Source organism: Callorhinus ursinus, unplaced genomic scaffold (genome assembly GCF_003265705.2).
Source record: "Callorhinus ursinus isolate GAN/ISIS: 27379988/994484 unplaced genomic scaffold, GSC_fseal_2.0 scaffold89, whole genome shotgun sequence".
Lineage (NCBI taxonomy): Eukaryota > Metazoa > Chordata > Mammalia > Carnivora > Otariidae > Callorhinus > Callorhinus ursinus.
In genome coordinates this window covers 1,460,735-1,478,148 of record NW_027397151.1, presented here as the reverse complement: position 1 = coordinate 1,478,148, position 17,414 = coordinate 1,460,735, and the positions used below count along the sequence as shown (strand labels likewise).

The window sequence follows — 17,414 nt, the reverse complement described above, 5'->3', positions numbered from 1 at the left end:
GCGGGGCCGGAGCCGGGGGCCGGGCCCGCGGCTCCACCCGCCGCGGCCGCGGCCATCCTCGGACTGAGCCCGCCGGCCGGCCGCCGCCGCCGCCCCGCCTGCGCGCACGCGCCCGCGCACGCCGCCCATTGGCCGAGGCTCGCCCACATGCAAATGTCTTGCCGTCACGCCTACCCATTGGCCCGCGCGGTGCCGTGGGCGGGCCCCGGCGATCCGGGGCGGCTCCCCTGGGTCCTACAGGCGGTTCGGCTGCCGCCCGAGTGAGCGGGAGCCCGGCGCCCGCGGGACACTGTGCCCCGCGGGGCCTGGCCGGGGGCCCAGCGGAGGCGCTGGCCCGTGTTCGAATCCCCGCCTCGGAAGCAGCGGCTACGGGGGCGCCGGCGCCCGGTTCTCCTTGCGGGGCTGCGGCGTTCATGGTCAGCCTCCGTGCAGCCTGAGTCTTTAGGCTCCAGCGCACGTCTCCTGTGGGGTGTGGGTCAGTGCTAGCGGCTGGGGTGCGGGGCGGGGGGCTGAAGCCGTGCCGCCTGCCCTCTTGGGGGGGCGTTCAGGTTGCAAAGGGCCATCCCCTCGAGGAGCCCCCAAGACTCCCTGGAATGGTGGGTGGTGCCACCCGCCTTCCCTCACCGACCGAAGAAGGCACCTGTCTGGAATCACTGGCAGGTCGGGGCAGTGCTAGGCCTTCAGCCCCAGGCAGGGTCTTGCACTTCCCTCAGCAGCAAAGTGACTTTGAGCCTTGGTGGTGCCTAGGCCTCATTTTCCTCTTCTGTACCCAGGTGCCCCTGACTTCAGAGCAGGTGGCCCCATGCTCAGGTGCTGCCTTGTAGAGCCCCCAGGAGCCCACCTGTGTCTTTGCGGGGACAGGGTCCTGCCGCCACCTCTAGGCCACTCTTCTGGTCTGTCCAGCTTTCTGCCTGGGACAATGACTTCAGGGTGCTGTCAGGATTGAGCTGGCTCCGTGACGGGGCATCCCCAGGCTGCAGATCTGGGCACTTGCTGGTGGGTTCGCCCACACAGCTCAGAGAGTGCTTCTGTGTGTAGCTGCTCAGCACACAACGTTACCCAGGGTGTATTCTGTGCCCATGCTGGAGAGGGCGTGGGGTGGGGCAGGGCAGACACCATGAGAGAGAGCTTCCTGTCTCAAGTGAGGCCTACTGCATGGCCCGGCTCCCCTCTCGAACCCCATACCCCCCTTCACAGTGGCCATGTCCCCTCCTACTGATCTTCATTTGCCACCATGCGTAGGGTCAGCCAGTGTCCAGCCTGACCTCTTTCCTCTTCCCTCTGCCCTTCCAAATTGGTCTTCAAAGCCTCTCCCATGCCTGGGAGGGAGTGGACAGTTTCCCATCAGGTAGAAAGTGGGGCTTGAACACGTGCCTCCAGGTGCTCATGGGCAGGAGCACTGCACCCTGAAGGCCCCTCTTGGGGAGTCCCTCTGCCACTGCTGCCTGCCGATGCCCAGGGAGCAGGGAACTAAGAGCCTCAGCTCCAGCTTCAGCCTCTTCGGCCACCTGCCAGCTGGGTGACCTTAGGTGAGTTACTTACCCTCCCTGAGCTTCAGCTCCTCTGTCTGTAGAGTGGGGGTGTTAGCTGTGTGTGCCTCGTGGGGCGCTGGCAAGGGAGGAGTGAGGCCAGGGCTGTAAAGTGCTGTGCCCAGGGGGTCACGGAGGGGCAGAGTAACGGAGGAGTGTCGTCTGCTCTTGCTTCTCGGCCCCGCATCCGTGCTTGTCTGCAGCGTGGTGACAGAGCCGGGCCCTGGAGGGTTGTTTGTCCTTTGCCAGTTGGCACTGAGTGACGTTTTGAGGGTGTTGGGGGACCCCAGGAGGAACGTGGTCTCCTTGCCGGTCTGTTGTGCACTCTCCCTGGGACCCCACCCCCTGTGGCTTCTCCACTGCCCAGGGTACCCCTGAGCCAGCCCTGGCCTGCAAGTCAGATGTGAATAGAGCACCCAGCTTTTATTTGATTTCAGGAAAATCAAAGCAACTTTTAACAGGAGGTTTCACACACACTTACACACAAACGTGCACATACACACCCCTACACCTCCCTCTTGGGAACTTAGTCCCTTTGGGGTCTGGGCCGGCCACAGTGAGCAAGGCGGAGTGGTGTTCCCGTGGTCCGGCCTGTGCTTCCAGTTTGCCCCAGGCCTCACCCAGCCCAGTTATTGTCCGGTCTCCTGCCTTTGCCTTGCATCGGGCAGTTCTTAGATTTCTCAAACTTCATGTGCAGGTTTGGCCCCAAGACCCGGATTCAGTGGGTTTGGGATGGGGCCCGGGAACCTGCTTAAGCTCCTCTCACAGCGGGTGCTCTGAGACTCACCCTCTGGAAGTGAGAATGGTTGAGGGAGCAGGGTATCCCTGAGCGCTAAGGGTGCAGTCCTGGGCCAGCTGCCCTGGGGCCCTGCAGGTGGCCAAGCGGTCCGCGGCAGATATGGGGCCTGGGCCTCAGGAGTAGCCAGTGAGGAGGGGACTCTGTGGGGGGACTGGTACGCATTTCCTGTTCTTTTCTCTGCAGCCCTCCCTAGAGGTGCCCCTCTGCAAACGGGGCTGGTTCTGTTCCCCAGGCCTGGATGCATCCCAGAGTCTCTCAAATCACTTGCGGAAGCAGGTGGAGACCCAGCTGACCCCTGAGTCTGCCAGCCGAACATGCCCTCTTTGACACCTTTGACCCTGGGTGTCCCACCTCTGCTGGGGTGCCCCACACCCTCACCACCCAGCGTGTTTGCGGGACTCCACGAGGGGGCGCCTGAGACCACCGCTCATGCTCCGCGCCCCGGCAGGGAAGGTGTCGCCAGGCAGCAGGGCCCTGGGAGTCAGGGAGGCCGGTGGAGTTTGCGATGGTGAGAGGTGGGGGCACTGCCCAGGAAGGGTTGCCTATGAGCAGCCAGGGTGGGGGCTGGGCTGGGCTGGGCTGGACTGCAGCTGGAGTCACCCCTGCCTCCCCGAACCCTACTTCTCCCAAGGGAGCAAATGCTAGGGTGTGGGAGGGGCAGCAGGACCAGCTGGTCATTTCTGAGACGGGTAGAGATGGAGGAGTTCAAATGACCAGCCAAAGACCCCCTCTCGGCCTTCCCAGCCCCTGTGGCCACGGGTCGGGACCCAGTCCCCTCCTGCCCTGTGCTGGGCTGTCTGCTGGGCTGGTGGCCAGGTGGGGAGCCATGTCCGGGCAGGCTGTGGTGCCCCTGGGAGCAGCCTGCTAAGTCTCCTCCCAGCTGCTGTTGCTGGGTGAGGGGCTGCTGTCCTCAGGGTGCCTTGGGCTCCCGGACCCCTCATGTGCTGTCAGGGGCTCCCCTGGATTCCTTCTCGCTGGTGGCGGCTTCTTGGAGGCTGTGGAGAGTGGAGCACAGTTAGGCGGGAGCACAGCAGTGGGCTGGCAGCAGTCGGTTCTCGCTCACTGCTGTGCGGGGTTCTTGCCCAGGGCTCGTGGACACGATTTAGGCGAGGGGAGTGAGCACTTGTGAGCCCACGCTGGCGGAGTTGACTTGTTCCTGGAAGCAGGAGACACCCAGGCAGGGCTGGTCTGATTGAAGGGTGAGCGTGGGCACCTGGCGGGAGGGTGGGCTCTCTGCAGGTGTGTGACCCTGTGCCCGAATACCTTGCTGAAGGTCTGGGACCTTTTGGATAAATCGAGCTTCTGGGGAAATGCTCTTAGGGTGCCCAAGGCCCTGGCGGGGTGCCTCCATGGGCCTGGGGTTCAGGGGAAGACCCTTGCGGGAAGGTCCTGCTGAGATGCTGGGCCCTAGGCCCATCTCTGATGCAGAACGCGCTCAAGTTCTGGGTCAGAAGAGTCAAGTAGGAATTCTGAGCCCATGGCCCAGCTCTGTGAGCTTGGGCAGGTCATCTCACTTCTCTGAGGGCTGGTTTTCCCAGCTGTGAAACAGCGATGAACATCCCTGGGCAGGATGGTGAGCCCCAAAGGCAGTGGTTACTGTTTATCTCCACCTTGAACCTCCACCCGGGTTATCTCCACCTTGAACCTCTGCACGGACGCTGCCCTTGGCGCTGAGTGGTGCCAGCCACAGGCTGGGTCAGGGCCCCATTCTCACTGACCAGCAGTGTGTGTGTTGCAGCATCCGGGTACCTGCTTGGGAGCCCCCTGTCTTGGCCCAGCGGGGAGGACCGGGGAGAGCTTGGCTCCCGGGGGGGGACGCCCCAGCACCCCTGTGGGCTGTGGCCACCAGGACAGTTTCCCAGCATGCCCAGCAGGAAGTGGCTTGAAATAAGACAGGTGTGCTGGCCTCCTCCACCGTGTGCTCGAGCAAACACAGGCCACTGTCACTTTCCCGGCAACAATGGCATATTGTGGTGGCCACAGCCCAGCCTGCCTGTCGCGGGCCCGCTTGCACAAACACTGGGGCGGCATCCATTAGGAGCTCAGGCCTTCACAGGCGCCTGGCGCCCTGCGGAGCTGCCTCTGCGGCCAGAGCAGGAAGCGGAAGGTCGCGCTGATCCCCTCAGGCCAGCCCGCTGCCCTGCGGGGAGGAGCCCACAGGCACCACCCTTGGCAAACATCCGAGCAGCCCCCAGTGCCTCAGCCGGAGCAAACACCTCCACACCCAGAGGGCTGCACCCTCCTGCTTCTCCTCTTCGAAGGTGGACGGGGGTCCAGGAGTCCCCCCACCACGAGGGAAGGGCAGAGTGGCAGGGCTTCAGGGCCCCCAGGCCTGGGGGCTGCTTGTGGCCCAAGAGGCCCCTCCGCCCTGATGACAAGGACGGTGAGAACCACTGTCCTCAGCCTTATTCCGCGGAAATCTCACGCTGGCTCTGGTATTGCCCCCCTTTCTGGGGGGAAACTGAGGCTCAGGTTGACGGGACTGGTGCGGGCTGCACAGTGAGGCTGAGAAGAGCCAGAATTCACGCTGTCCTGACCTGGGTCCCTCCTCTTAAGGGGTCTGTGCCAGGAGAGGTTCAAGGGCTGGTTTCTGGTTCCTAGCAGCCAGAAAGGTGGGGTGGGGGCATGGTGTTTTGGCTGCCCCCCGCCCCCCATGGCCCCGGCCGCCGTACCTTTGCACCATGGGCCGGAGGGCCGCTTCCTCTTCTGTGGCAGCCCCTGCCTGCGCTCCTTGGTGCAGGAGCACCTGGACCCCTCCCCTGGCATGCTCGGCTTGGCCCCCACCTCGGAGCTCAGGCCCACCTAAGGGGTGTGGGTGTGGTCAGGAGAGGACCTTCCCCCAAGCCTGGGGCAGCCCTGGCTCAGTGGCCCCACCAGAGTGTGTGGCCGGGGACCCACCTCGTCCGAGGGGTCCAACTCGTTCAGCTCGTCTGACTCCAGCCCCTGCACTTGGGCCTTGCTGAGTTCTGCAGGACGCAGGGTGTGGGTCAGGTCAGGCTGGGGGCCCTGGAGCCTAGCAGAAGCATAGACCTTTCTAATGGGCCAGACTAGGAGTGACAACTGAAGGAAACTGAGGCACAGAGGGACTGTACCTCAGTGTCTCCCTTACCTTCTGCAATGACCCCGCCAGCCGGGCTGTCCCAGGCTTGGTCGCTCTGTGACGGGGAGCTCACTACCTGCCCTGAAGCCCTAATTGCCAGGATGCTCTTCCCTTCACTGCCTATGATCAGAGATGTGCCTGCCCTGGCCCCCCACCTCTTCTCTGGGTCTGTAGCTGGGGTGCCAAGCCCTAGACCCAGGGTTTGGCCGGGCAGCCAGGGGACTGAGCTGGGTCCTAAGACAGGTCCCCCCACAGCTGATGCTGACCACTGCCCCTCCCTTCCCACTATGGCACCACTTCCTGGGTTCTCAGGACCCCAGGTACTCACCCTTACCTGGGGGGCCATCAGCATCATGCCTGTGTGGGTTGGGGGTAGATTTTGGCTTCCCTTTCCCCTCAGCTCCTGTCCCACTTGAAGAGGGCGTGTTTGGGTGGGGCCCTGTTAGAGGTTGGGAGGGATCCTGGGGGGAAACAAGTAAGTGGCTTGAATTCACCTGAGGCAACTGCCCTGTCCCCAACCCAGTGTTGGGAAAGGCCATGAGACTCTGGCTCAGCCCCGGGCCGCCGCTGGAGGGCTAGCCATCTCTCCTCTAGTGCGAGATCAGGCTTTCTCCCAGGGACCGGCCTGATGGCGCAGAGGGAAGCACAGCCAGGACCCTGGCGGGATGCTGGCCTGGGCTAGGGGCATGTGGAGGCCAAGAGCAGGGGTGGGCCCCTTACCGCAGGAGCGGCAGACCCTTCTGGCTCTGGAGCTCTGGCTTCCTTGGTACCGTTGCTGAGTCCCCGGGGTCCAGACCGGGCGGGTGGCTCCACTCCCTGAGGTGGCGCCAGGCTGGGAGTGTGAGCACTCGGGGGGCTGAGGGACCCCGGCCGGCCCGGAGGCTTGGCGGCATGCCGGCCCTGGCCCCGGCCCCGCTCGGAGAGGTCCAAGGGCTTGTCTGGGACATAGTCTCGTGTGGCCGTGTCTTCCTTTCTCCTGGGGCTGCCTGGGCCTGTGGGCTGTATGTGCCCCCCTCCAGACAGGGCTGCCCCGGCCGCCTCACCTTGGGGGTCTTCCGAGTCAGAGCTGACTGGTGGGGAGGGTGGGGTCCCCCCTGGAGTGGGCGGGCCCCTCAGCCTGGCACTGCCCACCCGCCCCTGTGCCCGCAGCTGCTGGGCCAGGAGCAGGTGCAACGCTCCTTTTAGCCGAGGGTCTCGCACGTCCACCAGGGCCCCCGGCAGCCCCAGCAGGCCCACTGGCTCATCCCAGGCCTCTGCCTCCCCAGCCTTCGGGCCCTGGGGCTGGGGGCCATGGGGGACTGTGGCGGGGACTTGGGGGCTGCAGTGGGGGCTCTGAAGGTGCAGAGACAGGTGATGGTTCAGGAGGCAGAGGTGGTCAGCCTGGAGGGAGCGCTTCAGGGACTCATAGGCCATGGTGGGGGGCCGGGAGGCCCGCAGAAAGCTGCAGGGTGAGGAGAAACCCAACTCCTGTGGCCCTGGGTTAGCCCCCACTTCACAGGGGAGGGTCTGGGGCCCACAGGCGAGTTGCCCCAGGTCACAGGGCAGGTCGTGGAGAGGGGTAGGCCCACGTGGACGGTTGTGGAGGGGCCAGAGGTGACCTGGAGCCTGGGGCTCTGAGGAGGGACCTGCACATGGAGATCTTTCTCTGTTCGGGGCCTGAGCTACCGGCTCTGTCCCCGGCCACCTGCGTACGATGCTCTCAGACAGGGAGGATGGTCTTAGACAACTTCTGAGAGGGGTTCACTAGCCTCAGTCCCCATTGCTGCTCCCACACCCCCCGACCTCTGTCCTGCCACCTCTGGAAAGGTGAGACCAGATCTGGAGACTGGGTGCTCAGTTGGAGCTGCCCCTGGTGGTGGCAGTGGGTGGGGCCTCACCTGTCCAGTGGGAGGCTGGGCTCATAGGGTGGGCTGGGCGGGCTGCTCCTGGTCAGTGGCAGTGGGGGTGTCCTGTTGGTGGAGCCCTGGTCAGCAGAGCAGGCCTGGGAGCCCGGCCGCACCACGGCGATGGTCCCGTGCAGCTGGTTGGAGATTCGCTGGGGGCTCTGCACGGGGTGGACTGGTCAGCGCGGCCCTCTGCCCTGTTCTCTGTTGACTTCGGGCAGGTCACCCACCCCCTCTGAGCCTCGCCGCCACCCAGTGGTCCCTGCACGGCACAGAGGACAGGTGAGCTGGCATAGACCTGGGCTGCCCGCCTCCCACCTGGGGCTGCCCGGCAGAAGGGGGTCCTCACCGTGTCCGGGGCCCGCGTCTCCGGCAGGCTGGCACTCGGGGAGATTCTGGCGACTGGAGATGTCCTGTACCCCACAGACTTTTCTGTGGGAGGAGAAGCAGTGAGCAGGGCAGATTGGGAGGCCCTCAGAGGGGTGGGCGGCTCAGCCCCCTGCCCCGCCCCCTGCCCCGGGCCAGAGGCCTCTGTGATCCTGCAGGGCCCCGGCTTTCTGGTCTCTTGTCCCTCAGAGCACCTTCTCTCTGGGGACTCGCACCTGGATGGTCGTCCTCGGCCTCCTCGTGGCCTCCCAGCATCTTCTCCGCGATGGCCTTCCGAGCCCCCGGGGAGGGGAGTAGTAGGGGTGAGGGGGGGTCTGAGGCACCCTCCCTGTATTGGGGCTTGAGCCTGACTCCAGAGGGGAGGCAGAGACAGGGAGGGTGAGCGAGGGCAGCACCCCCAGAGACAATCACAAGGGCCAGGGCACCCTCCTGGGGGCCAGGCCAGCCCTGCGGGGACCCTGGGGTGACCAGGAAAGAGCCCTCTCTGGACGTTGCCCGGGGCTCCATCAGTGGCTCATGCTGCAGGGCTGGATTCTCGCAAATACCAGTGTCCTCAGGGGGTTCTCGGGTGTCAGCCGCAGCGGAGCTGGGGCCCCCACCCCCATGGTTCTGTGCCCTGCTCTCGGCGCCATGTGCCAGGGGCCGGCCGTGGGGAGGGTCTTGGCGACTGAGGGTGTTCGCCCTCCCCACTCACCGCGGGCCCCGAAGCCGCTTTACTTCCTCTTTCAATGTCTCGTTCTCCAGCTGCAGCCGGTTCAACTCGTTGGCTGCAAAAGGCTCTGATTAGTGAAGGACCAGGGGAGGGGAGGCGGGGCAGGGGCAGGGAGGTCCCCCTCCGTGACCTGTCCCCAGGCGGCCGCCAGCACTTGGCCCGGGGCTTGCTGGTGGTGGCGGCATGAGTGAATGGGTGAGGCTGCTGAGCCCGGAGGCCGTAAAAGGTGGTGGGAGCCCCCCCGCCCACCTCCGACACCAAGCTTGTCTCTGGTGCGCGAGCCCCAAGGGAAGGGGGGCTTGTGCTCCTCGTCGGCAGGTGGGACCTCCGGGCTCTGCGGGACTACCCTTCTTACAGGGGGAGGGGTTGAGGTCCTGAGGGCAGGGGCACCCCCAGCCCAGGTGACTGACCAGTGAGGGACATGCTTGGGCCAGCTGGGGCTTTGTACCATTGTGTTTCCCCGAGACCCCATGTCAGGCTGAGCAGGTCCTGGGGGTCACTGGACCCCCACAGGAGGGGACACCGAGGTGCAGGGTGACAGGGGGCGGGGCTCACTGAGGATGAAGACGTGCTGTAGGTTTTGGAGGAGGGAGTTTTCGAACTCCTGCTGCTTCTTCCTAGCCAGCTCCTGGGTGACCATGCAGCGGTCACACAGGCCGGCCCGCAGCCTGCGGGGCAGGGGGGTGAGAGGCCACTCTGAGGAGGGAGACTGAGGCCCACAGAGGGGCTGGGACCCTCAGCGCCTGCTCCCGAGATGTGCCCCTGCCATTCCCAAACGGTGGAAGCCCCACCCCACCCCTACCCTGTGGGCTAAGTGCACCATATTGCGCTGAGTTTGGGAAGGAGCCTCGCAAATGCAGTTGACCTGAGGCTCTGAGAGTCCCGTGGGGGGCGCGGGGGGAAACCCCTGCCTGGTTCAGTTTGCCCCAGAGCTTCCCGAGCTCCGCCTCCCCCTCCAATCCAGAGCTCACCTGTTCTCCAGCACCCGCACGTTCTCCTTCAGCGCCTTCTGCTGCTCCCTGAGCTGATGGTTCTTGGCGCAGAGCTCCTCCAACCTCTGGGCGTCCCTGTGGGGACGAGCCAAGGTGGGTGTTCTGCTCTGCCTGGGAGCCCCACGCTGCATCCGGGCTGGCCTCGCCCGCCGGAGTAGGTCCCGGGCCGGGGCCTGCTGGGTGTGCCTGCTGTGGGGACTTCCTGGCAAGGGCTGTGCGGAACGCAGCAGCCTAGTCGTGAGCGTGACCGGCCGGGTCCACACGCCACTCATAGCGCTATGGAACTGCGGCCCCGTAAGTGAAATGGGGAGTGAGGGGCCACCCCACAGGCCGTGGGGTCTCCCAAGGAGCGTTCCTATTGATCACTGTTGGTAGCCCCGGTGCCCACCCCCTGGAGAGTCCCCGTTCACTTGGGTGGGCCTGGAGGTTCCATTCCTGGCTCCACCTGCTACTGGAGGCATGGCCTCGGGCCAGTGATCACCCCCACCCCCCACACTGAGCCTCAGTTTCCCCTTCTGCATCACTGGGTGATGGCAGGATTAGTGCCCTGGGCTGTGGCCACTGTCTTTCCCGCTGGGCCAGGGTCTGTCCGGACTCACCGGCATCTCTCCGAGTTCAGCTCCAGAAGCTTATTCTGCAGGCCTGGAGGAGCCAGGGAAGGGGTGGGGGTCAGGCCCGGTCCCACAGCAGAGCCCGGGGCACCTCCTGTCCCTGGCTGTCTGGCAGGGCTCTTCACAGAGCCCCGCTGCCTGCCTGGACCCCTTCACAGACGCCCCAAGGCCACCCCACCTGAGGGGCTCCCGCTGCATTCCCCCTGGCAGCTTCCACCCAGTCCCATGGCTGCCTGGGACCCCTTGCAGTCTGGCTCTGGTTTCTGCCTGGAGGTTGGGAGGGACCCTGATGCTGGGAGTGACCGGCCACCGGGCCATGTCCCGGAGGTGTGTTTTTTTGGGGGGGGGGGCACAGCAGGGTTGAGATAAAGCAGGCTCTTTGGGGAAACCTCAGCAAGAGGTTGCCTCTTTGCCACTTGGTTGCACTCGGACTCGGGCCTGCTAGCCCATACAGCCCCACATCGCTGCATCGCTAGGGAAGAGATCCAGGCCCTTTGGGCCCTCAGGATGGTGTGTCAGTGCTGGGGAGAGGTCTTGGGAGGGTTTGGCTGGCTCTAGAGTGAGGGGAGTGGGGTGGCTCCAGCCCTGTGGTTAGGGGGTGGAATGCACAGCTGTGTGGGCTGTGGCGGAGCTTGGCTTGGGGGTCCTGTAGGGAAGCAGAGGGATTTCAGCTCAAAACCCTGGAATGCTCTGAACAGGCCTCCAGAGCCATGAGCTCCCATTCCTAGAGGTGGGCAACCGAGCACCCCACTGCCCCACCCTGGGCGAGGGGCCCATCTCAGCCAAAGCTTCTGGCTCTCTGCTGGGGCGTGGCTTTTTATTTCTGCTCTGCTGTCAGCGCACCCTTTGGGAGAAGACCCTCCAGGGCCACACTCAGGGATGCCAATCTGCAGTTGAGCGCCTGGCTACGTGGCAGTTCTGGGCTCTGGGTTAGGACTCCCTGTCTGAGCCTGGAAGGCAGGGTCCCCAGGTCTGGCAAGAATTGGAGGTGACCTGTAGGACCGGGCCCAGGTAAGGGCTATGGACACCTGCCCCCATGGCCCCATGACACTCACCTCGGACCTCGTTCTCGTGGACATCCTTCAGCTTGTTTAGTGACTCTGTGAAGCTCTCCATGGCTCCCTGCAGCTCTGGCCCAGACCCCTCTGAGGCTCCTCTCGGCCTCTACTGCCCCTCTGTTCCCAGCCTGGGGAGGAGGAAGTGGGGAGAGGTCATGCTGGCCTGGGAAGGGTCTGTGGGCTCTGGGGCCCCATATGGATGCCTGTGCAGACACAGATCTCACACACCAGCCTCATCTGCTCAAGGAAGTGGGCCCCATATTCAGAGGCTGCAGGGCTCCAAGGAGGGGGGCAGGAACCCCTCTTCAGAGAGGCCACTGATTGCTGACCCCTTCCCCCCCCTCCCCACAGGTCCTCAGAGGCACCTACTTGGGTCATACACACCCTGAGGTCCACCGCCTGAGACTGGAATTAAGGGGCCTGGATGCCTGGGGCCTGGGCACTCCCTTCCAGGCCTTTCTGAGACTCTGCCAGCCTGGAGAGGTCTCGGGCAAGCAGGCAGTTGGGAGCAGTGAGCTCACAGGGCTGTGGGTCCCCACTCCCTTCCCACCTCCCCTCCCCTGCCACTGCCCCTGTGGCCACAGATTGGTCCCAGGCCTGGCAGGCTGGGCCACAGGTCAGAAGGCTGGGCCAGGCCTTCAGTGACTCCAGCACCCATGGCATGCTCTGTTAACCTGAGCTGCTTGCCACACGCAGAGCCCTTTTGGGGAAGTCTCTGTCCCGGCTCCTTGAGAGGAGGGGGCGCTGCCATGGCTGGGGTGTGCGCCGGCCACCACGCCCAGACCCTTGCCCTGGGCTGTCCTTCACTCGGGCGGCGTGCATGCACTATGTGTGTGTGTATCACGCAGGTGTGGTGTGAGTGTGTACACATTCGTGTGCTCTATGTGTGGTGTGTGGTGCTGAGGCCCCAGCTCTCCTTCTCCCATGTTCACCTCGGGTCTGAGTAATCATGGTGCTCACGCTGACCCTGGCCTGCGTTGACCGAGGCTGAGCTGAAGCCCTCTGTCCCCACTGCGGGGCCCATGCTCTGAGTCTCTCAAAGGACAGAGTGGTGTTTGTCCTGGCCCACCTGGGGCCGGAGCCTACATTCTTCCTCTCTGACGTCACCACCGGCGGGGGAGGTGGCCCCTTCTCGTCCTCGGCTGGAGGAGCCCTGGGGTCTGCTGGGTCCCGCCAACAGGTGGCTGAGCTCCTAGCCCTCTGGCCGCTTGCCTGCTGGCATCCTGCACCCACCGGTCAGCAGTGACTGTTGGTTGCTTCCTACGTTCACCCAGACCTCACCTGCCATGCCTGCCGGGGCCCAAGCTACCCTCTTTTGTAAGGACTTGCTCTCAGCCCAGCGGCGGTGCGGGCCCCCGAAGGCCTCTGCTCACACCTGCTTGCGGCCCCATCCCTGCAGGCTGGGCCTGAGTCCTTGCTGTGGCTGTCCAAGGGAGCGCTGTCTCATTTGAATTTCAGTTTGCACTGAAGACATGCCCACAAGTGTTTGCAGCAGCACTCTGAGAACAGCCCCGACCTGGGAACCCCCACATGCCCCTGCCAGTAGCCTCTGCTGGGAGGAATGACCGCTCCCCACCTCCAGGCCAGGGGCTAGCACGTGGTGACACCCCATGGTGGGAGCCGGCCTGATGTGGGGTTCATGCACACGGAGCATGGCAGGGGCATGATGCTCCGGGCTCTTGGGAGCTGGGGTGGTGGACACTCTGGACGTGGGACTGGGGGGTGTCCCTGACTGAGGGGAGCAGACCCCGTGGCTCTAGGAGAAGCCATAGGTTGGGACCGCTGGGGCTTCTAGAGCTGCCCGAGGGAGACTGGACCGTGGAGTCTGGCTCTCAGCAGGCTCTGTGCACCTGAGAGGTCAAGCATCAGAGCTCTGGAAGTGTCGGCCAGAGGACAGAGTGAGGTCCCTTGTCCTGCGGTGGCCTGGCTGCGGAACCAGCTGAACAGGGCTGTCTGGGGTGTGCTGGGTAGGTGGGGCTCCTTAACTTGCTCTGAGGAACTGCCCGGGCTCCGGGCCACTCCCGGGTGATGGCCAGGGGCATGGGGGTGGCTGCTGGGAGGCTGTGTGCTGAGTGGCGAGGGCTTAGGAGGGTCCTGCCGCCCGAGCTGACACTCACCCGATGAGGGACATCCTTGCAGGTTAGGAGACCACACCGTACATCTTAGGGCTTTGGGAGCAACCAGAGCTCGAGCGGGGTACCAATGACAGTCCCGGCCCCATTCCCAAGCGTGACACACACCGTCACTTCCTTTATATCCTGTCTGCCCAACCCTGGCCACGCTGTGGGGAGCCCGAGGCCCCAAGAGGTAGCATCGTGTTCGTGGGACCTGGGGTTTGAACTCACTCTGGGGTCTGCACGGGCCAGAGATGAGGTTCCCGCGGCCGTGCTGCGCAGGCTGTGGCGATGTTTACCTTATGGCCGGGCCCCTGGGAGCTCAGGCCGGGGCAGGCGGGGCGGGCAGGCTGAGGCGGCCAGGCAGGGGCTGAGCTGCAGCTGGAAATTCCACCCTGACCCGCCAGACAGGCTGCTCTCCCCCCAGCCATAAAGGAGCCGCCCGAGGGTGCCGATGGTGCCCATAGGTCTGAGAGAGGCTGTGCGGGCTCTGAGTCTGAGCGGGAGGTGGGCACTGCTCCCCGCAACAACTCCAGGGTGCGCAGGCCGGGCTGGTGGGCTCCGTTCCCCCACCCCCGGGCTCCTGCACCCCAAACCCCCTCTGGCGCCCCCGGCTACTCTTCTCGGGGCATCTGAGAACAGGAGGAGACACTCTCCTGCATGCTGGGCAGGGGACAGCAGGGACACAGTCTGTGCTGGTGGCTGGAAGCAGAGCTGGGAGGGGGGCATCATGAGGGCAGTCTCTCCTCTCACCTCCTGGGGAGGCCCAGAGCCATCCAGCCCAGGGGAGACGGTGCCATGGGGATGCTGTGACCTCCCCGGATGGGCAGGTGACAGAAATGCATTGGCCAAGGCCAAGTAGACAGAGTCTCTCTCCTCGGGCAGCACCCTGCCCCAGCCTCCACTCTCCTGGAATGTGAGGAGGGTCCAAGGAAGGGGCTGGAGGTAGAGGGAGGTGGGGGTGAAGTCTGCAGCCTCCGGTGCTTTGGGGAAGTTGAAGCTGGGGGTGGAAGGAACCGAGGCTGTGGTAGGGGCTCTGTGGGCCAGGTCTCCCCAGGAGGCTGCTCTGTGTTTGCTGGGAGTGCCGAGAGCAGCAGTGGGCCCTAGGGGTTCCAGGAAGCCAAGGTCTGGTGGGCCTGGGGGGCTGCAGTGGAGCTAGGATGGGGGAGCCGCCTGCAGGGGTCAGGAGCTAGGCTGCTACCTCTGGGCCTGAGTGGCTGGGGTACAGATGGGGAGAGAGGCCTGAGCTCTGCTCTTTAGGACCCCCAGACAGGCCCCAGGGGTACCCCACCCCTCCAACCCTGGATACCCAGACTGGAAAGTCTCTGCTGGGGCTGAGCCCCCAGAAGGAGCAGGTGGGAGGAAGAGCGAATGGGTCAGCCTCGTCGATGACCCTGTGCATCTGGCCACCTACACTGGGCAGAGTGCTCGACTTGTGGGTGTCCAAGCCGACAGCCTGAGCGGGGATCCCCGACCTGCCTCTACCCTCTATGTGACCCGGGCAAGTCGTTCACCTCCCTGGGCCTCAGTTTCCTCACTGGGGGGTAATACCACCCCGCCCCACAGCAGCCTGTTATACGGCTCCTTTCTATCACGTGATGCATGTCCAGGTGACACCTGTCCAGGTAATGCCTTTCCAGGTAACGCATGCCCAGGTGACGCGTACTCAGCCGGAAACCCAGCAGGTCGAGTGCTCGGCTAAGTGCAGATGGAGACCCCCGTGTCCACTGCCTGCAGTCTCTCCACGGGCCCCGCCCTCTCACGCGGCCCCCGGGGGGCTCATAGCGCTGCTTACAGGAGCGCCTCCTCTCTTGGACAAGCGTGAGTACTGTAGCTACACAGATCCTTTGCAAGAGGACCAGATCCCCCACCCCAAGTTCAGGGAGGGCCCAGATTCCAGCAGGCATACACTTGCATCTTTGGATAGTTGCTCACTCACTGTGCGGACACTTTGCGTCCACCGAGCCTTGGTGACTGTGTCCAGGGGAGGCGCCATCCAGCCCCTGTGCACAGAAGAGGGTGCCGAGGCTCCGGCTGTGGCCCCAGGCCTGGACTGGGCACTAGCAGGCTAAGCCCACCGTGATGTGGGGTCTTGCCCTCCTCCCGGGCCAGCCCGGCCCCTGGGCTCCTCCCGTGGGGCCGGGGGAGCGGGGCTCCTCACCCCTCGGCCTGCTCCCCTTGTCGGGGCTGCCCCTGCTCCAGCAGAGGCCAGTTGTGCAGGTCCCCCTGCCCCCGACTCTGCCCCTTCTCTGCGGTCGCTCCTGTCTGTCTCTCCATCCACCCCTAAAACATCAACAGTGACAGCGGTAGGAGGAGCAGGACTGTCCCCGAGCATCGCTCTGTGCTGAGCGCTGCACCCTCCGTGCGAGCCGGCCTCGAGGCAGCTCAGACGCTTCAGGGTCTCCCTCCACCCTCTCTGGGGGTCTCTGTGGTGATGGCCAGCGCTTCCGCCAAGTCACGTGCCTGGCTGTGCCTCAGCGTCCCTGTCCCTAAAACAGACGGTGGAGGTGGATCCTGCCCTGGGCCCCTGGAGGCGCGCGAGTCCATGCCACCTGGGACCGGTCAGGACTCCTTGCACGTGGACAGGCGGCTGGTGGTCAGGGGCCAACCCGGGAGCCCCGGGTGCCGGGCACCCATGTGAGCGTCACGTGCAACCGCTCCCCGGAGTCTCACGCTCACCGTGAAGTAACTAGGACAACCCCATTTCACAGATAAGGAAGCTGAGGCTCAGAGTGACATCACCTTTCCACGGTCGCCAGCTTGATGGGGGCACAGCCAGGGCAGAACCTTGCAGCCTGGGCCTCCTAGCAGCTCCCGGGCCGGTTCACGTGCAGACAGGTGTCACTGCTGGGGTGGTTCCAGTATTGCCAGACCCATAGCCCGTGACACACGGGCAAGCACGTGTGATGCCCACACACACCCAGGGAGGCAAGAGCGTCCTAGCAATGTCCCAGTGCATGTCGGCGTGCACCCCAACACAAAGAGGCCACGCACACGTGTACCATCCTTGGTCGCTCCCTGCACCACACACTCAGCCCCTCACAGGCCCAGGGACAGCCGCACACGCACGTGCACACATGCGCAAATGCACATGTAGTTGTGTAGCCCACGCACACGTGTGCACATGCACAGAGGAACAAGGCAGGTGTGCGCTTGCTTGGCGGGCTGAGGTGTTGCTTTGCGGCTCGGGTAACAGCAGGCCCTGCAACCTGACTCCTTGAGGATGGGCTGGCCCTCGGTGGCTGCGCCCTCGCTGGCTTCCACCCTGAGGCCTGGTCAGGGGAGGCTGAGTGGGACCTACGTCCCTGTTTGTCACTGTCTTTCAGGGGACACCGAGCCGGGGCAGCCGAGGGCCCCACGGTGCCCAGCCCTGAGCTGGGGGCGGCTGCGCCATGTAGTCCCCTCACCCCCACGGCTGCAGCCCTTTGCCCTGTGAGGGTCTAGGCAGTGGGGCAGGTCCAGGATGGGGTGCCTGGTCACCGGCCCATTCCCGGTGCCCCCGGAGCCTCACCAGATGACGACTTCCTGGTGCGGTGGTGTCAGGCGCGGCACTGCCTCTCTGCACCCTGACCCTCCACCCAGGAAACCCGCCAAGCCTCCTTCCACCGCTCAGACCCTGGACAGGGGTGCCCCGGGGCAGGGGGCTGCGCTCTTAGCCGGTCTGCTGACCCCTGCCTCCTGTCCAGCAAGCAGGGGCTGGGGCTCCTGCCTTGGCGGCAAGCACCCCCCAGGGACCCCGCCCCGCCTCCCCCACCCGGGTTGTTGGAGCTGCCAGCCCTGGGGTCCCAGGTACTCACATGGCCCCTCACTGCAGCGACCCCCGCGACCTCGTGAGCTGAGCGCTCCCCACCTGAGGGAGACAGAAGTGAGCAGTGCGTGAACTTGCACGGGCAACAAGACGCAATTTTGACCAAACCCGCTTGACAGGTTTTGGGTTCTCTCCTCCAGGAGCAGAAAGGAGACAGAGACTGCCCAAAGCTGCCCAACGGGTTCCGCCTTCGCACAGAAAGTGGCAAAACGGGTCGGGGCTGAACCCACACAGACCTGGGATTGTTTCCCCATAATTACCAGTGGCCGAGCCCGGCCAGTTAACTACCCCAGGGCCCGAAGGGGAGGGTGGCGGGGGTGAGGGGCACAGGGCGGGCTGGGGCAGCGGACCCACGAGTCTTGTCTCCTTAGGGCAGAGGCCTGCAGTGGCCCCTCTTGCTTCACATCCCGGCTCAGCACGG

General features: G+C 64.8%; 1 protein-coding gene across 1 annotated transcript; it reads right to left on the bottom strand.

The window, feature by feature from the left end:
• Positions 1-1,951: 1,951 nt before the first annotated feature.
• RBBP8NL (RBBP8 N-terminal like) lies at positions 1,952-17,031 on the bottom strand. The gene is made up of 14 exons (XM_025865040.2): positions 16,983-17,031; positions 11,069-11,199; positions 10,002-10,044; positions 9,382-9,477; positions 8,966-9,078; positions 8,393-8,465; positions 7,893-8,044; positions 7,661-7,743; positions 7,306-7,472; positions 6,149-6,869; positions 5,757-5,889; positions 5,227-5,294; positions 5,001-5,130; positions 1,952-3,323 (listed from the first exon to the last, which is right to left on the bottom strand). The coding sequence occupies exons 2-14, from the start codon at positions 11,127-11,129 to the stop codon at positions 3,193-3,195; spliced, it is 1,971 nt and encodes a 656-aa protein (XP_025720825.1). The 5' UTR covers positions 11,130-11,199; positions 16,983-17,031; the 3' UTR covers positions 1,952-3,192.
• Between the last annotated feature and the right edge of the window lie 383 nt (positions 17,032-17,414).

Excerpts from the sequence above, each read along its gene's own strand:
- RBBP8NL (XM_025865040.2), bottom strand. The coding sequence starts at position 11,129 with ATGGAGAGCTTCACAGAGTCACTAAACAAGCTGAAGGATGTCCACGAG. Across the intron at positions 8,045-8,392 it reads AAGCGGCTTCGGGGCCCGCG|GCTCAAGCCCCAATACAGGG; the intron begins GTGAGTGGGGAG and ends CTCTGGAGTCAG. Across the intron at positions 5,131-5,226 it reads AGTTGGACCCCTCGGACGAG|GTGGGCCTGAGCTCCGAGGT; the intron begins GTGGGTCCCCGG and ends CACACCCCTTAG.